The 19,013-nt window shown below is 24.6% G+C and overlaps 3 protein-coding genes across 5 annotated transcripts; 2 read left to right on the top strand and 1 right to left on the bottom strand.

The window, feature by feature from the left end:
- Nucleotides 1-270: 270 nt before the first annotated feature.
- LOC105361496 (A-kinase anchor protein 17A) lies at nt 271-5,802 on the bottom strand. 2 transcript variants are annotated; one of them, XM_011498696.1, is made up of 9 exons: nt 5,773-5,802; nt 5,310-5,521; nt 4,732-4,937; nt 3,557-3,982; nt 3,140-3,288; nt 2,869-3,076; nt 2,199-2,298; nt 986-1,400; nt 271-672 (listed from the first exon to the last, which is right to left on the bottom strand). In XM_011498696.1, the coding sequence occupies exons 2-9, from the start codon at nt 5,479-5,481 to the stop codon at nt 324-326; spliced, it is 2,025 nt and encodes a 674-aa protein (XP_011496998.1). In that variant the 5' UTR covers nt 5,482-5,521; nt 5,773-5,802; the 3' UTR covers nt 271-323. The 2 variants fall into 2 exon arrangements, with proteins under 2 accessions (XP_011496998.1, XP_011496997.1); XM_011498695.1 differs by lacking the exon at nt 5,773-5,802 and having other exon boundaries at nt 5,310-5,538.
- Nucleotides 5,803-6,178: 376 nt separating this feature from the next.
- LOC105361495 (putative ATP-dependent RNA helicase DHX57) lies at nt 6,179-13,344 on the top strand. Of its 2 annotated transcripts, XM_011498693.1 has the most exons (12): nt 6,179-6,325; nt 7,974-8,118; nt 8,206-8,390; nt 8,753-9,198; nt 9,471-9,988; nt 10,092-10,399; nt 10,520-11,009; nt 11,078-11,463; nt 11,535-11,656; nt 11,988-12,310; nt 12,457-13,071; nt 13,150-13,344. In XM_011498693.1, exons 1-12 carry the CDS (start codon nt 6,255-6,257, stop codon nt 13,291-13,293), a joined length of 3,753 nt encoding a protein of 1,250 aa, XP_011496995.1. In that variant the 5' UTR covers nt 6,179-6,254; the 3' UTR covers nt 13,294-13,344. The 2 variants fall into 2 exon arrangements, with proteins under 2 accessions (XP_011496995.1, XP_011496994.1); XM_011498692.1 differs by lacking the exons at nt 7,974-8,118; nt 8,206-8,390 and having other exon boundaries at nt 6,180-6,325.
- A 4,481-nt stretch (nt 13,345-17,825) lies between these two features.
- Nucleotides 17,826-18,858, top strand: mRpL41 (mitochondrial ribosomal protein L41). The gene is made up of 2 exons (XM_011498691.1): nt 17,826-18,003; nt 18,445-18,858. Exons 1-2 carry the CDS (start codon nt 17,844-17,846, stop codon nt 18,810-18,812), a joined length of 528 nt encoding a protein of 175 aa, XP_011496993.1. The 5' UTR covers nt 17,826-17,843; the 3' UTR covers nt 18,813-18,858.
- The last annotated feature ends 155 nt before the right edge of the window (nt 18,859-19,013 follow it).

The following is a 19,013-nucleotide window of genomic DNA, read 5'->3' as shown; positions in this document are numbered from 1 at the left end:
ATTACTATAAATGCAATATACTATTATTATTCTTATAAGTCTATAATATACCGTTGTTTTATTTATTACAAAGAGTAGTATTTTTTTATTACATTTTTATTGTATTCTCTCACTCAAGTTTGTTGTTCATTTTCTTCCTATTTTACACAAACACATACATCACTTACTTATTTATAATATACAGTTAATTTGAAACACTTTAAAAAAAAAATAGTCTGCCTTCATTGTATTTAAATTCATTATTAAATAACAAATAAAAAAGTAAACAAGCAATTTTAGACTTATTAATATACAGTAATAAACTAAATAAGCAATAAAAATATTTATTCTGGTTTTGTCAAATTTGTATCAACAATGACCACACCTTTTTTTACTGTTTTTGGAGTTGACATATTTTTTTCTTTTTTATCAACGTTCTTTGACCATGAGCAACTTCTTTGTCTAGGCGATTTTGGCAATGACCAAGAACTGCTACGAGACTTCCAATGAGGTGAGATGCTACGCGATTTAGCGCGAGTCACGCGCACAGGGGACTCAGTATTAATTAGGTTTCCGTGTCGTCGTCTCCGTTGTTTGAATTGTTCTCTTGGTTTGGTACCATTCTTATATATCCTGGAGCGTGATCTCGAGCGATTATAATTACGGTTATAACATCGAGATTTGGATCTTGATCTTGAAATTAAAATTTTTTATTTTATTCTTATAGTACTACTATGTATTAAATTTCTATTTATTATATATATAATTTCAGATGAATAATATAATTCATATATATTTGGAATTAATCATTTTAAGTTATATATTATAATTAATCTGTAATATACTATTTTTTATAATACAATAAATAATTTTTATTAAATAATAGTGATTAAAAATACTTTTATCGTTTATTTTAACGTCTTTGTTATCCAAAGAAAGTAGGTTGAAAAATATTCTATACTTCATTTTAAAACAATAATAATAAAAGATAAAGATTCGTTTGTACCTTTTCCTGGCATTCAATCCCATTTCTTTTTTCAAATACAATCTTGAACTACTCCAGCTTCTACTGCACCTTAGATGTGATCTTGATCTTGACTTTGAGGGAGACATTCTACGACTCCTTGAATGAGAGCTTGAGTCAGTTCTTTCGTAATCGCTTTCGATAAACGCATGGTAATCTTGGCCAACGAGATTTGCAAAATACTTGTAATATTGTTCATTATACTCGTGCGGATTGAATTGTTGGAGGTTATCAACGTTATTTTGCCAACGACTACGACCCCGGACACCATTTTTATGACCTATATCTCCACGCGATAAGCCTCGAACTGGAGGATAAAGAAGTGGCATTGGTGAATTGTAATACCAAGCTTGGGGAGTCAGTCTTTGGTAAATTTCTGGATAAGGCAGATGTGATTCTGAAATAAAGCATATGAAAATTATTTTTCAATACAATATACAATACTTTCCATATACTACTATCTAAACTATATCAATTATGTAAACCATTTAAATTTTACTATGTTTACCAAACAAATTGATATTTATTCATAATGAGTCTACAAATGATAACATAAAATATTATTTGTATATACATAATAATGTATATACAAATCATAAAGTTATATGTTGAATAATTTATTTATAAATACTAAAATTTATATATTTTATTATGAATCAATCCATACATTATATTATGGTTTGTGTAAAACAATTGCAGAATGAATAAAGTCAAAATGGAATTCTATTGATTTTTAATAACATATCGCATTTGAATATCAGAATTAATTTTAATTTTATACGATTTAAACAATAATTATAATTTTTACATTCAAATCAAATGAAATGATATTAATTAAATATTACTTGTCAATATAAAATTGCTTATGATAAATATTAATATAATATAATGCTAAAAGAAATATGTAATTAAAAACAAATATTTAACTTTATTAGTTATTCAAAAGATATAAGTAAAAATAAAATATAAAATGTAATCATATATATTTAAATTAGTGCTAATATTTTATATTCTATATATACATTATTATTTTGTAGATCAATATTTTTAATTATCTTAAATTTATAGTTCACTTGTTTACTGATTTTCATTTTCAATTTATTTTGACTTAAAAAATATTAATTTATATATTAAAACAAATTACAGTTAACATATAATTATTTTAGAAAAAATGAATAATTTTCCATTAAATTACCTTTAGAGGAGTTGTCAATACTATTTCTTTCTGTAACATTTTTAGACTTCTTTTTATCGAAATCCGAATCATCTGTAATATTGTCGAAGGTATTTTTTTTCTATAAAATAGATAAAAATGTATATATAAATAAATATATATATATAATATTCATGTAAAATAAATGTATAGCGTGCATGCATACGTAATATATCAATCAAACGAGCATAGGTGAATGCATATATATATATTTGCCTGTGCACGCACGCACACACACTTTTATAAATACTATACCACAAGATATTTTTTATATTAACCAAAAATATTATGAAAAATATATTTTAAATAAAAATTTATATGAAAATTGTTTCAAATGGATTTCTTTAAAAATATTCAATATTTTTCAGTTTTTAACATACTAGAATTAATGTATATTTTAGTTTTATTGATATAATTACTTTTTTTTTCCTTTCTTTTTTGTGTTTTCTTTTATTTTTTATTTTTTCCTTTTTATATTTTTTTTTTGAAGATTTTATGTTTTCTTTGAGAGTATCGGTAGATTTTTCATTTTTTTTATCACTGGTCATTTTAGGTTTAATATCAATTTCATGCTTTTCCATTTTTATCTAGAAAAAATGGTCTTATAGTTTTTTTATAATTTGAAAATAATTAATTAGAGAAACTGTGATACCTTAATTTTATCAAATAAAGCATCTAATAATCTTATACTTTCTAATTGCCTTTGTGCTTTTATAAGTTTCCGTTCTTCTCTAGCAATTTTTAATGAGACTTTATCTTCTTCCTGTTTTCGAAATACTGTCAGTGCTTTACGCCTTCTTTTGTCTTCTCTTATGCTACGCCTACAGTATTTTCCTTTTAAATCTAATTCTTCTTTTTTTCTATAATAAATAAAATAAATTTATTGTGTTGAGTATATTTTTTACAATTAAAATACAACTTACTGTGTTTCTTCTCGTTTTTTAGCTTCCGCTTCTTCTTTTCGACGTAATTTTTCAGCAACTAAATTATCTTGTGCTATAAGACGCTTTCTTTCAAAATCTCTGTGAGATACAGAATTATCACTCATGTGTTTTGTTTTATCAAAATCAACCTATAACAGATTGATTTAATATATTGAATAAAATAACTTATTTTATTAGCTTTTATTTAGAGAATAAATTCTCTAACACAAATAAAAAAAAGTAAAACAAGTAATAAAGTATTTACGAAATGATGATTATAAAATTTAATTTCAATACTTTTAACATCGCATATTTATTAATAATTTGATACATATTGATAAGCATATTTTTATATAAACGATAATGAAATAAAATATTTATTTTATACATAATTTTAAATCAAATGGTAAATTATACCTTCAGAGAAGCAACTAAATGATTTTTTTCTTTTTCTTTTTTAAGAAGCTTCATGCCTCGCAATGCATCCATGGCTTTAACAAAATCCATATATTCTACATACTGTATGAATGCATCAAAAAAAATACCATCTTCATAACTAAATTTATGTATAGCTGTTCCAAGTCTCATTCTAGATCTGTAAGGATCTGCTGCTGGAACATCAATTCGTTTTAAAATACCCCATTTTTTAAAAATTTTAGCAATCATTATATCACTAGGAGTTTGTCCATTATCTTCACTAAACCATTTAATAGGAAGACCAGATATGTGAATAGTATCAGGTCGTTCACCTGCCTTTAATTCATTCATATGTTTAGCATCTCGGAAGTATGAATCCCAGGAATGTCTTGTTGGAAATTCATCCTTCATCTCGACGGCTTTGACCTTTAAATAAAGAATTTATTTTATTCTATTTATTTATAATCGATCGTATAATCTATAATAATTAATAAAAATTATGTTTAATTAAAATTCTGCTTTTCAAAATATATTTTATTGAAGTTGAATTTTTAAAAGTCAAGTTTATACATAAATTTAAAAGATTTATTCATTTTCAATTAATAGATGAGGCTACATAGGAAATGAAAGTGAATTTTGTTTAAATAAATTATTTAAATTTTAAAACTAAATAGTTTCATTTATATTTTATTAATCCATCCATTAAGAGAATTAATCATATTGAAAACAGGAAATTTTTCAAATTATTTAATATAAACATCGAAAACTATATCAACTATAACAATTCAAGAATCAACTATAACTGTATCTATTGATACAGTTAAACTATTTTAAATAAAAGAAAATGAAATATATAAACTAATGATAACTCATTAAAGAATATGTCTTTGTTCCATTATTTTCAAATAAAATTCAACTTTTTAAAAAAAATATGATCATATGACCTATTTACATAAAGGATCAAGAAACATTGTTCAGTTAAAGTAATGATAAAAAACAATATTTGTAAAACAATGTTTTAAAGTAGTTCTAAAATCATTGCAAAGATATAAATATTTTATTCCTAGTTACAAACATTGTAAAACTAAGTGAGTAAAATGAAAATAATTTCTAAGAAAATAAAAAAACTTCTGAAACATAATTATTTAATTTTATATATTTATTATAATAATTACCTTTAAGACGTTTGGGAAACCTGTTAAATTAAATCGTTGACCATCAAGTCTTGCCAATACTGGCTGAAGCTTGGATTTGTCTCCAAGATCTCCCTCGAATTTGATAAATTCTAATGTACTCTTGATCACTTTGAGTGAAGCAAATTTGTCTGGTCGTATCAATAAGTATATCTTCTCCTTTACCTCCCATGTTGATATTGTTTTTCCTATTTATATTGTAGTAATTCTCTGTAAAACCTGATACTACTGAATAAAAAATTAAATCAAAATCAAGACTGCGTTGCATTTTTTTGCTTAGTTCAATAATCTTCAAGTGATTTGAAGCAACGTAGCCCAGAATTTGCTAATATCTTGCTTTATGGTATTAATACCATTTTGAAAATATATTAATATTAACAAATTTTTAAGTTATATTCAAATATTTCAGTTTTAAAGAAACTAGAAATATAAAGGTTGAATTCAAATCATAAGATTAGCAGAATTAAATAAAATATATAATGAATTTGGTCAACGAGTAATAAAAGTAAAAGTGGCATTTATTAATATATTTAACAAGACTACTGTATTATGTTGTTTACCTGGACTTTTTAGTTGCGGCAGATTAATTGATACACAAATTTTAGCAATTGGTTTTAAATAAATTCCTTGTGCAGTATAAAGTGGTACGATATCACTGAGATCCCTACAGCTTAGAAATCCATTAGCAACTTCTCCACTATTAGTTTCACCTACCTTCGTACTTTCATTCATTGCACGTATATGTTGCAAATCAGTCAACTCACTTTAATTACTACAAAATATGTACAATATATAATATATACAAATGATCAAAATGTATTTTATTCAATACAAGATTAAATTCATAACAAGAGAAAAACTCAATAGAGAGATTGAGGTTGTGTATGTAATGTTCCTAAAATGGCATTCATGCACTTTTGAATGTGCATATTTATTTTCGATTTCTTACACCTTTTTATGCTTTAACGTAATAATTTGTAGAATTGAAATATATTTATATTAAAAGAAAAAAGTGTTATGTACATAAGTATTCCAAAAACCGATAAGGAAATGAAATGAACTTCCGACGGCCATTTTAAAATAACGATTTATTTTCCTTTGCTAGTGTTTACAAACATATATAATTTGTACAAGGAAAATATTATATGATTTAAAATTATTAAATATTTAAATAAAAATTGAAACAAATAAATTATTTTTTAACATTTTTAATGTTTACTATTGTTTCTCTAAATATTGTAATTATTATGTATTAATTTTTAAAAATGTTAATCATTAAACGAACAAGTAATATACTACCTATCTTTACATTCAATTTGTCATAATTATGTACAGAATTCTTTAGAATATATATCTAATATAGATTATAAAAGTTTAGTATTAATAATAAAATAAAGTTGATACAGTATGTAGAAATGTATAAGTCGTTTCCTTAAATTCCGTAAAAAAAATTTGATTTACTCTTTGAAAATTGAAAAATTTTCTAAATAGACAATTTGATAAACATGGATTATTCTAATGCTCAATTAATAGATGATATAGTTTTGGTGGCAAAAGAAGACTCTAAACAAAATTTGTAAGTTTAATTTTTTTTCTCAATTCTTAATACACTACATTAAAATATTTAAGTTATATATAAAAGTCTAGAATAAAATTAAATTTAAGATTAAATTAAACAAAAACAAAAAATCGTTGCATATTTTCACAAAGTATTTATTTTATAATGTTTGTTTCTAAAATTCATTTTAATTTATAGATATGTAATGAATCTAAAATTATTTAATTGGTTTCGTTAACATATATAATAAATTATGGAATAGAAATAAATTATAAATTTGAGTGGTAAATTATTATATTATTTTTCAAATTTAATAATTATATAAGAAAAACCTATATAGAATCTAAAAAATTGTAAAAAACTATATTTCTGAAAATAGTTACACACATGCACACACATATTTGGAATTATATATAATTATAAAAATAAGTACATGATAATGAAATTAATAATTATTATGTAAAACATTAAAATTCTTATAAAATATACTTTAAATATCTATTATGGCAATGGCTTATTATTTATAAATTATAACATAAATTTAATATATTGTTTTCATATCAGTTATTTTTTATTGTCCATACAACCAATAAATGGATTTCTTGTGAAATTTATTTGAGGTTATTCATTTCTGGAATAGTTCAATGTAAAAATTATTAATTTCTATTGATATATCGAAATGTTATATGATATTTGTAATAATACAAATTAATTAATTAGAACAATATTTTAAATTGTTTTTCAAACTCAAATTACAATACTATAATGTATAAAATGTATAATAATGTATGAAATTAATGAATAAACAAGTGATAATTTACGTTAGATTTAATAAAAATTAAAAGAATATATGTTTTATAAGTAAATTTTCAGTAATATTTTATTTCTTCATTTCAATAAATTTCAAATATTTGATTATATTAATTTGTTTCCTCACTATCATCTCAAAGCTTTTAATTCTTTTTATAATCTTTTTTAAATTTTTATTTTTTTTCTTTATTTTTCAAATATTTTTAATTTGAAATTTAGATATATTACTTTTATTCTATTCTTTATTAATTAATTTTTAAACTTTCTAAAATTTAAATATTATATTTATCCTAAGTTAGTAGATTCATTTAAATTTTTTAAATCTTGAAGTTTATCTAATTGTACTGTATTAGAAATAATATATATTTTTTTAATTTTCAAATGAATTATTTTACAATATTCAAGTTTATTTAAAATAATCTTTATCTTAGTATTCCATGGAATTTGCTGTGAAAATATAATTATTCGTATCACAATAATCTTTTGAATCTATTGAGTTTGATATTCAAACATTTGTTTTTTTATTTTTTTTTATTCTTAATTTAGTTTTAGATTGATTTTTTTTTTAAATTACTTTTTAGTTGTTAATATTAATTGTATAGTACTTTAAAGTTTAATAATAAATGAAACTATCTACCAAAAAAATTCCTTGAATTAATCTTTTTATATTTAAAAAAAATTGATAAACAAAGTATAACATTTTTTATTAAATTTATTATTAGTTTTTCACTATATATGTTTGTAATTTATTTCTAATAGTTATTCCTTTATTATTAATTTAATTTGTTTTTTAAATGAAAATTTTTTACGTTAGTAAATTAAAATCAAATATAAAAAATTCTGCTTTACAAATAAGGGATACAAATTCAAATTCAAGTAAGAAGAATAAATTAAAATCTGAGCCAAATCATCATACTTTGAAAGTGGAAATGCAAACTTTGCAACTGTCTGAACGATCTGAGAAATTACTTTATGAAACTTTAAATCAAATTTGTGGATCTGTACGTACAAACAATACTCTTATATATTTGTATTGATTATTCACTTTTATCAATTATAATAATAGAATTTTTTTTTTTATTTTGTAGGATTTTAAAATTGCTGACCATTATGAATTTGAAAATAAAAATACTAATTTAGGAAAAGAATATTGGCTTCAGCGTGGTAATTTAGTTATCAAAGGTGTAACTGATTATTCATCCAAAAAGAAAGATCCGCAAACTTATGAACAAATTATAAGAAATTTTGCCACATCAAAATTAGAAACTTACAAGTTTGTTTAAATTTATTAAAGTTACTTTATAAATTTCTTTTTACATTTGTATATAAAAAACATTTTAATTTATAATAAATTAATTTCTTACGTATTTTTCATAAATTTATTATTAACATTAACTACAAAAATAATGTATATTTTCATATATTTTTATATACCTTTAGTAAAATACTTAATTAATGCAATATTATAAAAGCATTGATAAAGTATTACGGTAATTAGTAAATATAAGAATAACATTTTATTTAAGACAATTTCTGATGGAGTATCTAATTAAGAAAAACGTAAATTTAATTTCTGTTAATTATTTTATGTATAATATTGATGTTTTTGTTAATAATATTTATTCAATTCTACAGTTTTCATAGTTCTCACTGTGTTGAAGCATTGGTACATGCAGAAGGTCAAATCGGAAAAGCTTTAGAAATATTATTTTGTAAATATTATAAAATTGAAAATTTGCCAAAAAGCAAAAATTTAAATAAATTAGATTTAAATGATCTACTTCAACGAAGAACTGAAGAAAAAGAAGCTCTTGAATCAATATATGGAGATGCTTTCATAGAAAAAATAAAAAACCAAGTTTGGATTATTAAAATGAAATTGGGTTATTTAATTAATGAGAATGAAGAAAATATTAAAAATAAATCTAATTTATTTCAAAAAGATATATGTCGACTTTATTTACAAGGAAAATGTAGGTTTGGAATCAAGTGTAGATATATTCATCAACAGCCTCAATCTATTGAAAAATCTAAAACAAAAAAAGATACTTATTTTATTTTGGAGATCAGATTCCCAGAAGGCAAGATATTTGTATAAAACTTAAAATAACTGATTCTAATATAATTAAAATAAATATGAAATTTATCAATAATAAAGTATAAAAGATTATAGTTTAACAAAATAAGTTTTATAAGAATAAATTTAGGTAAAAATAACGTATTTTTTGTATTAAAATAATAATACATATTTTTAATTCTATATATTATAATATATTTAATTCTGTATATTGTATAATTAATAGAATTATTAATATATGTATCAAATAAAAATCTTTTAATTTTGTTTCTACAGATTGTAAATATCCATATGAGCCTCCTTATTTTTATCTACATACAAATGAGGCATCATTTTCAAATTTAAATTGCTTAAGAATAGCAAGAAAATTATATAATGAAGCTTTGGTATTTTGTGAAAATGGAATACCATATATATTTTCATTAATTTCTTTATTAGAAAACGAACATGAAATTCATTCTTATCTAAAAAATAATAAAGAATATTTTTTAGATCAATACAAATGTTTATTTCCAAAATTTATAGAAAAAGAAAATGATGGACCTTCACATTATAAAAAAGGTTCAATAAATAAAAAGAATCGTAATGAAATAGCAATAAGCAACATTATTAAACAAAATAATCAAATTAAAATCAAATTTATCAATAAACAAAAAAATTTGCAATATTTAAAAATGATGGAAGCAAGAAGAAAACTACCTGCTTGGACGAAAATTCAAGAAGTATTAAAAATTATTTATGAAAATCAAGTTACAATAGTTTCAGGTGAAACTGGTTGTGGTAAAAGTACACAGGTTAAATTAATACCATATAAATAATTTATTATATATTTTTAGTTATTTATGTGTTAGTTAAAACAATATATTAATAAAATTATTGATAATTTATATTTTAAAGATTCCTCAATTTATTTTTGATGACTGGATTATCAATGCGACTAAAGAACATGAACATATAGAAATTATTTGCACTCAACCCCGTAGAATAAGTGCAATCGGAGTAGCTGAAAGGGTGGCTGCTGAAAGAAACGAATGTGTAGGTGATACGGTTGGATATCAAATAAGATTGGAAAGTAAAGTATCAGATAATACAAGATTAATATTCTGTACAACAGGAATTTTGCTACAGAGATTGTCTACCGATCCACAGTTAAAATCTGTTACTCATATAATTATTGATGAAGTTCATGAAAGAAATGCAGAAAGGTAAAAATTAAAAATAATGTATAATAGATAAATATATTTATGCATTTGGATAATTAAATTGAATTAATAAGTATAAATGAATACAAAATTCTGAATTAAATTACATGAAATTTTTTACAGTGATTTCTTATTAATGATTTTAAAACAGCTTCTTCAACAAAGACCAAACTTAAAATTAATTTTAATGAGCGCAACATTAACAACTGATATATTTTCTACATATTTTGGCAAAATTCCAGTTTTGGATATTCCAGGTAGAATTTTTCCTGTAAAGCAATACTTTTTAGAAGATATAATGGAAATTTCTAATTATGTTCTTCAAGAAGATTCAAAATATACTAGAAAAGTTAAAGATAGTTTTGAACTTTTAAATATTCATGTAGAAAAATCCAATCCTAAAATATTAACTTCAATTATACCAAAAGATAAGGTTCTAGATGAAAATTTAACATTACCTGAAATAGTTGGACGATATTCTAAATATTCTATGATAACTCATAAAAATCTGTATATAATGGACCATGAGAAAATAAATTTTGAATTGATAGAGAAGGTAATAGAATGGATCGTTGATGGTTGTCATAATTATCCACAAATTGGCTCTTTATTGGTAATAAAAATTATTTATAAACTTAAAATTTCTATACATATTAATTCTCTATTATTGATTTTGTTAAGGTTTTTTTACCTGGAATTTCTGAAATAATGTTCTTAAAAGACATTTTAAAAGACAATAGAATTCTGTCTCAAAAATTAGGAAAATACCTTATAATTCCTCTCCATTCATCTTTGTCAAATGAAGAGCAAAGCTTAGTATTTAAAAAAACTAAAGATGGTATTAGAAAAATAGTACTTAGTACAAATATTGCTGAAACATCTGTAACCATAGATGATTGTGTTTTTGTCATTGATACTGGAAAAATGAAAGAAACATATTTTAATTCAAATCAAAATATGGAAAGCCTTGAAATGTGTTGGATTTCCCAAGCGAATGCACTTCAGCGAATGGGTCGAGCTGGTAGGACAATGCCAGGAATTTGTATACATCTTTACACATCATTTAGGTATAAATATTTTTAGCTTATATGCAGTTTATGTTATTTATAAAATAAAATATTTTAAATTTAAATTGAAGGTTCAAGCATAGTTTTCTAGCACAACCAATTCCTGAAATCTTGAGAATTTCATTGGAACCATTGCTTCTTCGTATTAAAATTCTATACAAAGCTGATAATATTGATCTGTATAAAAGCTTAGGTATACAAAAAATTTATTAGATTGATTTTCAATTATATTAAATTGTGTTTAATTTTAATGAAAAATATTAATATTTTCTTATAAATATATTTTATTGGACAAAGAAAATTATAATTTCATTAAAAATATTTATTACATTATATTATGTTTAAAAATTATGTTTAAAAAATAGAAATAAAATATATTGATATTTTATGACATAATATTGAAAAAATCTTGGAAGAATGATGTTTAATTAATAAATATTAAATTATGTAATTAATAATAGTTAAGTAAAAATATTTTATTAATTGTTATTACATAAAGAAATTTAGTTAATATTAATATTTAGAAATGATGCTAGAGCCACCTTCCCAAAATAGTATTTCAACTGCTATCAAAATATTGCAAAATGTTGGTGCACTTGATCCAAATTGTATGCTAACTCCATTGGGGCACCATTTAGCAGCTTTACCAGTTGATGTTAGAATAGGCAAATTAATATTGTTTGGAGCTATTTTTTGTTGTGTGGATTCTGCTCTTACTATTGCAGCTTGTTTATCATATAAAAATCCCTTCGTTACTTCTTTTGAGAAGAAACGTGAAGTCAATGTAAAAAAAAAAAAGTATGCAATTGGAAATTCTGATCATTTGACCATTTTAAAGGTATATAAGGTAAATTGCACAAAAATAAGATCCAAATAATGAAATTATAAAACAACTATTAATTCATATATATTTCTAAAAATATATTTTAACATAATTAACATTTTACATAACATGTATGTAACATTATTATAATATTAAATACATATTTCCAGAAATGGATAGAAATAAATTCAAGAGGTAATGATGCTAGACAAATTTTTGCACATGAAAATTGTTTATCTATACAAACTTTGCAAACTCTTGCTGACATTAAGCATCAATTATTGGAATTACTAGTCTCTATAGGTTTTATTCCCGTTAACATAAAAAAATATCCTACAGGACAGGACAAAGTTCTTGAATGTACAGGTATTGAACTTAATGTTAACAATGACAATTATACTCTCTTACAGGGTTTGCTTTGTGCTGCTTTATATCCAAATGTAGTAAAAGTATTTACTCCTGAAAAATCATTTCAAATGCAATTTTCTGGAGCTATTCCACGGCAGCCAAAGCCTGAAGAACTACGTTATCAAACAAAAGAAGATGGAAAAGTTAATATTCATCCATCTTCAATAAACTCCTGTGTAGGTTTTTATACTAGTCCATATTTAATTTTCCAAGAGAAAATTAAAACCAGTAGAATATTTATTAAAGAAGTAACAATGGTACCTGTATTATGCTTAATATTATTCTCTGGTTCTGGTATTGATATACAGTTACATAATGATACTTTTATACTTTCATTGGAAGATGGATGGATCATGTTTGCAGTTGAATCTTATAGAGTACGAAATGAATTCTTCTTTTAAAGATTTATTTATGATATAATTAGTAATTAGTAATGATTATGAATATTTTTCTAGATAGCAAAACTTTTACAGTGTGCAAGAACAGAATTGGTAAAATTATTACAACAAAAAATGGAAGACCCTTTATTAAATCTTTTGAACCATCCACATGGAAAAAAAATTATAAAAACAATTGTTAGAATACTAACAGATGGATAAGGAATTTCATATTATCTGTATTCAAATAAATTCAATTCAATTTATTTTATTCAAAATTTCAATCATCAAATGAAATAAAAATTTATAAATCCTTTTTTTATTAAGATTAAGAGTAAATAATTTCATTTAATTTAGGTATCCATAATTCATATATAAAATTGACACATTTAATTTAATGTAAAAATATAATGTATATTAAATATGAATTATATAAAACTGAAAATAAATATATTTTAAAACAATGTTTATACTTTCAAAATTAATTTCTTTAGCAAATATCTACATATAATTTATTTACTATTGTTCGGAATTGAAGCAGTTAAAGGCGGAATTAAAAAGTGACAGGAGTAAACACCTGGACATTTACGTATAAACACAATTAAGCGAAGTCGGGAAATTTCCTTATGCTGAATACTCGAATCCGACTAGCAATGCTTGCGCGCTCATACCTCTCCTACTTTTTATTTCGCTTAGAAACTACTGCTATCCGTAACAATTATCCTACCGCTAAACGAACATTGAGGCCTGTGAAGAGGCAAGAACTACTGGATAAAGTTAACCCAAGCAGCTTACTTTTCGCACGAATTGAGGACATTGCTACGCAGTTATCAACTGCCAAAATCACACCTATTCAGTCGACTGACAGCCTACGTCGATAATCAAAAAGTAATTAGAGTCGGTGGAAGACTTAACAAGGCCCCAATCAAGCACTAGTGATCCACTAGTGGCTCTCCCTGAACCATCGCTCCAATAAATACCCATGCCCAGACTATCTTGATGGCAATACATACAACAACGTGTCCAACAGTTTTGGTCCCTCTGGTCAGCTCACTACCTACAACAACAACAATCAATATCGAAATGGCATCACCCACGGAATGATATCAAGGAAGGGTCATTGGTACTCATTACCGATGAACGCTTATCACCCAGCAAGTGGCCACTCAAATCAATCAAATCAAATTGCATCCCGGTAGTGACGGACTGACGAGAGTAGATACACATAAAACTGCTGCTACTACCATGGTGAGGTCAGTTCATAAACTTGTCGTACTTCCAATTCCTGAAACACAAATTTCATCATCAACAAATTGATCATGGCGGGCGGAATGTTCGGAATTGAAACAGTTAAAGGCGGAATTAAATTCAGCGGAACACAATTCAGCGAAGTCGGGAAATTTCCCTACGCTAAATACTCGAATATTAGACTCTAATCCGACTAGCAATGCCGATCAATTCTCAAGGATAGATTCTAGTGACGTCATCATAATGATCGGCATAGCAACAGGCATCGGTGCGCTGTCGGCGTCGCAGGCTCCTACGTGAATATATAAGAGCAGCTCTTGACGCGCTACGCACTGTACTTTTAACACCTAGTCAGTCACCACACATCTGGTTCTCAGTATTGTTCTCTACGATAAATTCAGTTTAGTGCTCAGTGTAATTCTGTATTTATTATTATTATTGATTAGTGCATCTCACATCAGTGTCACTTGCACCACTAGCGAAGTGCAATTCAAATCTCAAACAATCAAGAACTCAAGAAAGAAGTCACACCAGTACAATAGAATAATTCTCAATCTCAATAGAAGTAATTAACAACGCTACAATATTATAATTCATAAGCAGAAACTAATAATCGAACTCATATATATTACATTATACTTTTCACCCCTTCCCTTGGTGCCTTCTGTCTTCCTAAATCACTATGACGAGAGATTAATCCACTGAACTATTAAATTGGCAGTTCGAGCCATAAATTTAAACGTTAAAAATCGAACATTTGGTCCTTTGAGCCGGATAATCTCATCGCCAGATAGCAGATTTAAAGAATCAAGCCAGACCACGCATAGCTGCGGCTCCTCACGCATACCGGTGACCTGCAATCATCGGGTCTGCCCGATACTGAGCTTCAATAACAAATATGACAAACAATCTTCACTGTCTTGTCCATTTACATACTTATTTATATTGAAGTGAGAAAAACAATACATCAACACAACACGTAGTATCACCTTCCGAACCAGTAACCGCTCAATTGTATACGGGAGATCCGAGATTCCCCCTCAGTTCAGAACAAATAAACAATACAAGCGGGGTCACAATAGATGCCAAGGACACTAAGACACCCAAGGACACCAAATCAACGAGAGCTAAAACTCTTCGCAGCGCCACATCCCCACAGATAAATACTGAATTTTCAATGAAAGTAAAAACACAGTTTAAGCGCATTAATTTATTGCAGACCCTCACTGAACGATATGCCACACTTGCACCCACTGTTACATTAGAGGAACTCTCCAACTCCGAATCAATAGCAAAGAAAATCCACACGACCTTTGCTAAAGAAAATGCGTACTTGGAAATCATCTGGCCAGCGAATGAAAAGGACCACGAGTACATTTCATCAGATGCCTTCACAAGAGAAAGCGTTCAATACACCAACACTCGAGGCATAATCAGCTCGCTGCGCCAGCAACTCATGGTCGGATGCACCGAGCACCCGGCCACTGCACCTTCATTCAAACCCACCGCAAGTCGTTTACTAACGATTAAACTCCCACGTTTTTCCGGAAAACAAGAAGATTGGGATGTATTTAGCGACCTCTTCACTGCGCTCGTCATTAATAAGAAGGACATCACTAATGTGGAGAATTTGCATTACCTCTACACTTCATTGGACGAGTCAACATTGCCATTAGTCACGGGGCTCCCACTAACCAACGAATAACAATTACCAGCATGGGAGCTACTTACTCAGCAGTACAAGAATCAACGTCTCTCAATCCGCTCAGCCTTTCTTAAACTATTCGCTCCAGTAAAAACGATAAAGGTTGACACGGACACGTTAGACGACCTGGTCAAAAGATCAGAAGAGGCAATCAAACACCTCCTCTCGTTCAATCTGCTGCGAGACTTATGGAATTACTTAATAAAATATAACATAAATTTAAAATAAGCCATAAATTAAAAATCGAACAACTATCTTATATATTAAATGTTACTTTAATGTTACTTACTAGATTTAAACTTTTCTGATTTAAATATACCTATGACATTGAAAATATATATACAATAAACTAAAAGAAAACCGAGTATATCGTAAATAAATTGAATTCAATGAAAAAATGAAAAATAGTCTTTTTTTAATTATTAAAATAAAACTTTAAATAATATATAATCAGCTTAGATAAAAAATTAAATTTTTTAAAGGGATATTGTTATTTTACTTAAATCATCCAAACAAAAGAACCCAATCCTAATTTAGATAAGTTAATTTTACGGTATAGGTATTTTTAACATTTCTGTTATTAAGTTATCTAAAGAATTTGCGTTTTGTAAATATTTATAAAATACAAGAAAATATTCCTTTTAAAAATTTGTAAAATAAAAGTATACTTTGTTTAGTATACATAAAGTAGATAATCAATTTAGAAATCATTTACAAACTACAAATATAATATACAATAACCATATTGAATAACTCAAACTCTATATATTTTATTAATGCTCAAAAATATAATTCATTTTTACAAAAGTCTTTTTTCTTCTACAGATACTACTTATCTGTAAGTTAAATAATAAATAAATAAAAAATTTATTAAATAATGAAAAATATTTGCAAATTTAAATTAATTTCTAAAAAATTTTAATACAATGATACAATAATCATTTAATAGATATTTCTGTTAATATTTCACTTAAATAATATTTCTGTTGGAGCCTAATTTATAATTAGAATACATTATGTTATAAATTACATTATTTTTACATACACTAATATTTGTTTAAATACATGTATTAAAATAATATTACGGAAATAGCTATATATTATATAAATATTTATGCATTGGCAAAAATGTATTTCTAACGTTTAAATTGTAAAAATCATAATATAACATTTACAATATAAATTACTGATTATTCAAAATGAAAGAAATTATAGTATAAAAAATGTATAATTTATTAAAAATATATACAAGATATATATTCAATGTAATTATGATATAATATTTATTAAATAATATTCAGTAATAGATTTAATAATAATAAGTTTTCATAAATTTAAATAAATAATCTGTCGCTATTATTATGAAGCCTTAATACATGAATCTAACTTGACTAAATAAATACAAATAAAATATCAAGTTCTACAAAGCATTTTAACAACAATAAATAATAGCAATGTGTTTCTTGACATTATTTGTTGATTTATTGGTATTGCTGTTTAATTATAATAAAAATGTATTTCCCTTAAAAAGATATATATACATATTTCGAATTTTATATTACACCAATTTGATACGAAAAGAGTAATGTTTTCATTCATTCATTTGTTTTTTTTAAACACTCATCTCTTTAATTTCTCTAACCTAACATCTATCAAAATACTTAATATAAAAAACCATAGGTCGTTTATACTATAGAATTTGATAATTGAAGCATTACTCAAATTTATATTCCTTAATATATCTGTAAAAAAGCAAGAGAAATTATTATTTAATATAATATAAATAATAAGAATTATTAAGTCTTTAACATCTATCAAAATGACTATGATAAATTTGATTATTTCAAGAGGATTTTTATCTTCATCATCTCGATATGGAAAACGAATATTTACGAAATTTTTATTGTATAATAAAAAAGGGACAAAATTATTCAAACAAAAACAAGCTGTAAATCCAGATTCAAAGATTTATATCGAAAGTAAGTTTTAACAATTGGATATTACAAAGAATCTGATTAAGATTATTTTGTTATAATTTAGATATCTTCAATAATTGTATTTATTATAAGAATTGATATACTTTATATAATATTTTAAAGAAATTATATTTGCATTTTGAATAAAATAGTAACTTTTTTTTTGATAAATAATTTTAAAACAATATTTGAAAAGAATTGGATTTTTATAAAATAATAAAATATACTTAATTTACCTTTGATAACAGTTATACTATTATTTCATTAAATATTTATTTGATGATTTTATTTATAATGTATACAATTCTTTTTCATATTTTATAGATAACACAAATCATTTGAAATAATTTATTTCAAAATAAAAATAAATATTAAAGAATAAGAAGTTTCATTTTTATTAATATATAATTTTAATATAATGAATATTTTTCTCTGATAATTTAGAACGTGGAGTAAAAAATACAGGTTATAAAGTTGATGATCGATTTCTACAGATTCCTGAAATGATTCCAGAAATAATTGTTCCAAATTTAAAAGGTTTTAAATTAAAGCCTTACATTAGCTATAAATGTGAGAATGTTTCTCAGTCAAAATTTACAGCAAAAGATTTATTTAATGCTATTTATAGAGAAAAGATTATACAAGATTTTAATACTAAAAAATTAGATGTATCGGGGCAACCATTTAATCCTAGTAAAGAGGAACAAATTAATATAAAGGAAGCTAGAAAAATAGCAAGTAAACCTGGTTCAGATATATATACAAGTTCTACATTACCATTAGGAACACTTTTATCTGAAACATTAAAATAAAAATTTGTCTATTTTATAAAACTGTGTTTCTGGTATTATATTTAGTTTGTATTTATAATAAATAAGATATTTCAATTTAGAATTTAAGCAATCTCCATAATATATACATAATTTGAATTATACATAAATATTAAGTAAATAGTTAGCAAAGAGAAATTTACTTAAAAGTGATTTTAAAAAGTTGTGTATTACGATATTCAT

The sequence above is a fragment of the Ceratosolen solmsi genome, unplaced genomic scaffold (genome assembly GCF_000503995.2).
Source record: "Ceratosolen solmsi marchali unplaced genomic scaffold, CerSol_1.0 scaffold30, whole genome shotgun sequence".
Lineage (NCBI taxonomy): Eukaryota > Metazoa > Arthropoda > Insecta > Hymenoptera > Agaonidae > Ceratosolen > Ceratosolen solmsi.
This window is presented reverse-complemented; position numbering and strand designations above follow the sequence as displayed.

Excerpts from the sequence above, each read along its gene's own strand:
- LOC105361496 (XM_011498696.1), bottom strand. The coding sequence starts at position 5,481 with ATGAATGAAAGTACGAAGGTAGGTGAAACTAATAGTGGAGAAGTTGCT. Across the intron at positions 3,983-4,731 it reads GTTTCCCAAACGTCTTAAAG|GTCAAAGCCGTCGAGATGAA; the intron begins GTAATTATTATA and ends CTTTATTTAAAG. Across the intron at positions 1,401-2,198 it reads TATTGACAACTCCTCTAAAG|AATCACATCTGCCTTATCCA; the intron begins GTAATTTAATGG and ends GCTTTATTTCAG.
- LOC105361495 (XM_011498693.1), top strand. The coding sequence starts at position 6,255 with ATGGATTATTCTAATGCTCAATTAATAGATGATATAGTTTTGGTGGCA. Across the intron at positions 12,311-12,456 it reads CCATTTTAAAGGTATATAAG|AAATGGATAGAAATAAATTC; the intron begins GTAAATTGCACA and ends ACATATTTCCAG. Across the intron at positions 13,072-13,149 it reads TTGCAGTTGAATCTTATAGA|ATAGCAAAACTTTTACAGTG; the intron begins GTACGAAATGAA and ends ATATTTTTCTAG.
- mRpL41 (XM_011498691.1), top strand. The coding sequence starts at position 17,844 with ATGACTATGATAAATTTGATTATTTCAAGAGGATTTTTATCTTCATCA. Across the intron at positions 18,004-18,444 it reads TTCAAAGATTTATATCGAAA|AACGTGGAGTAAAAAATACA; the intron begins GTAAGTTTTAAC and ends CTGATAATTTAG.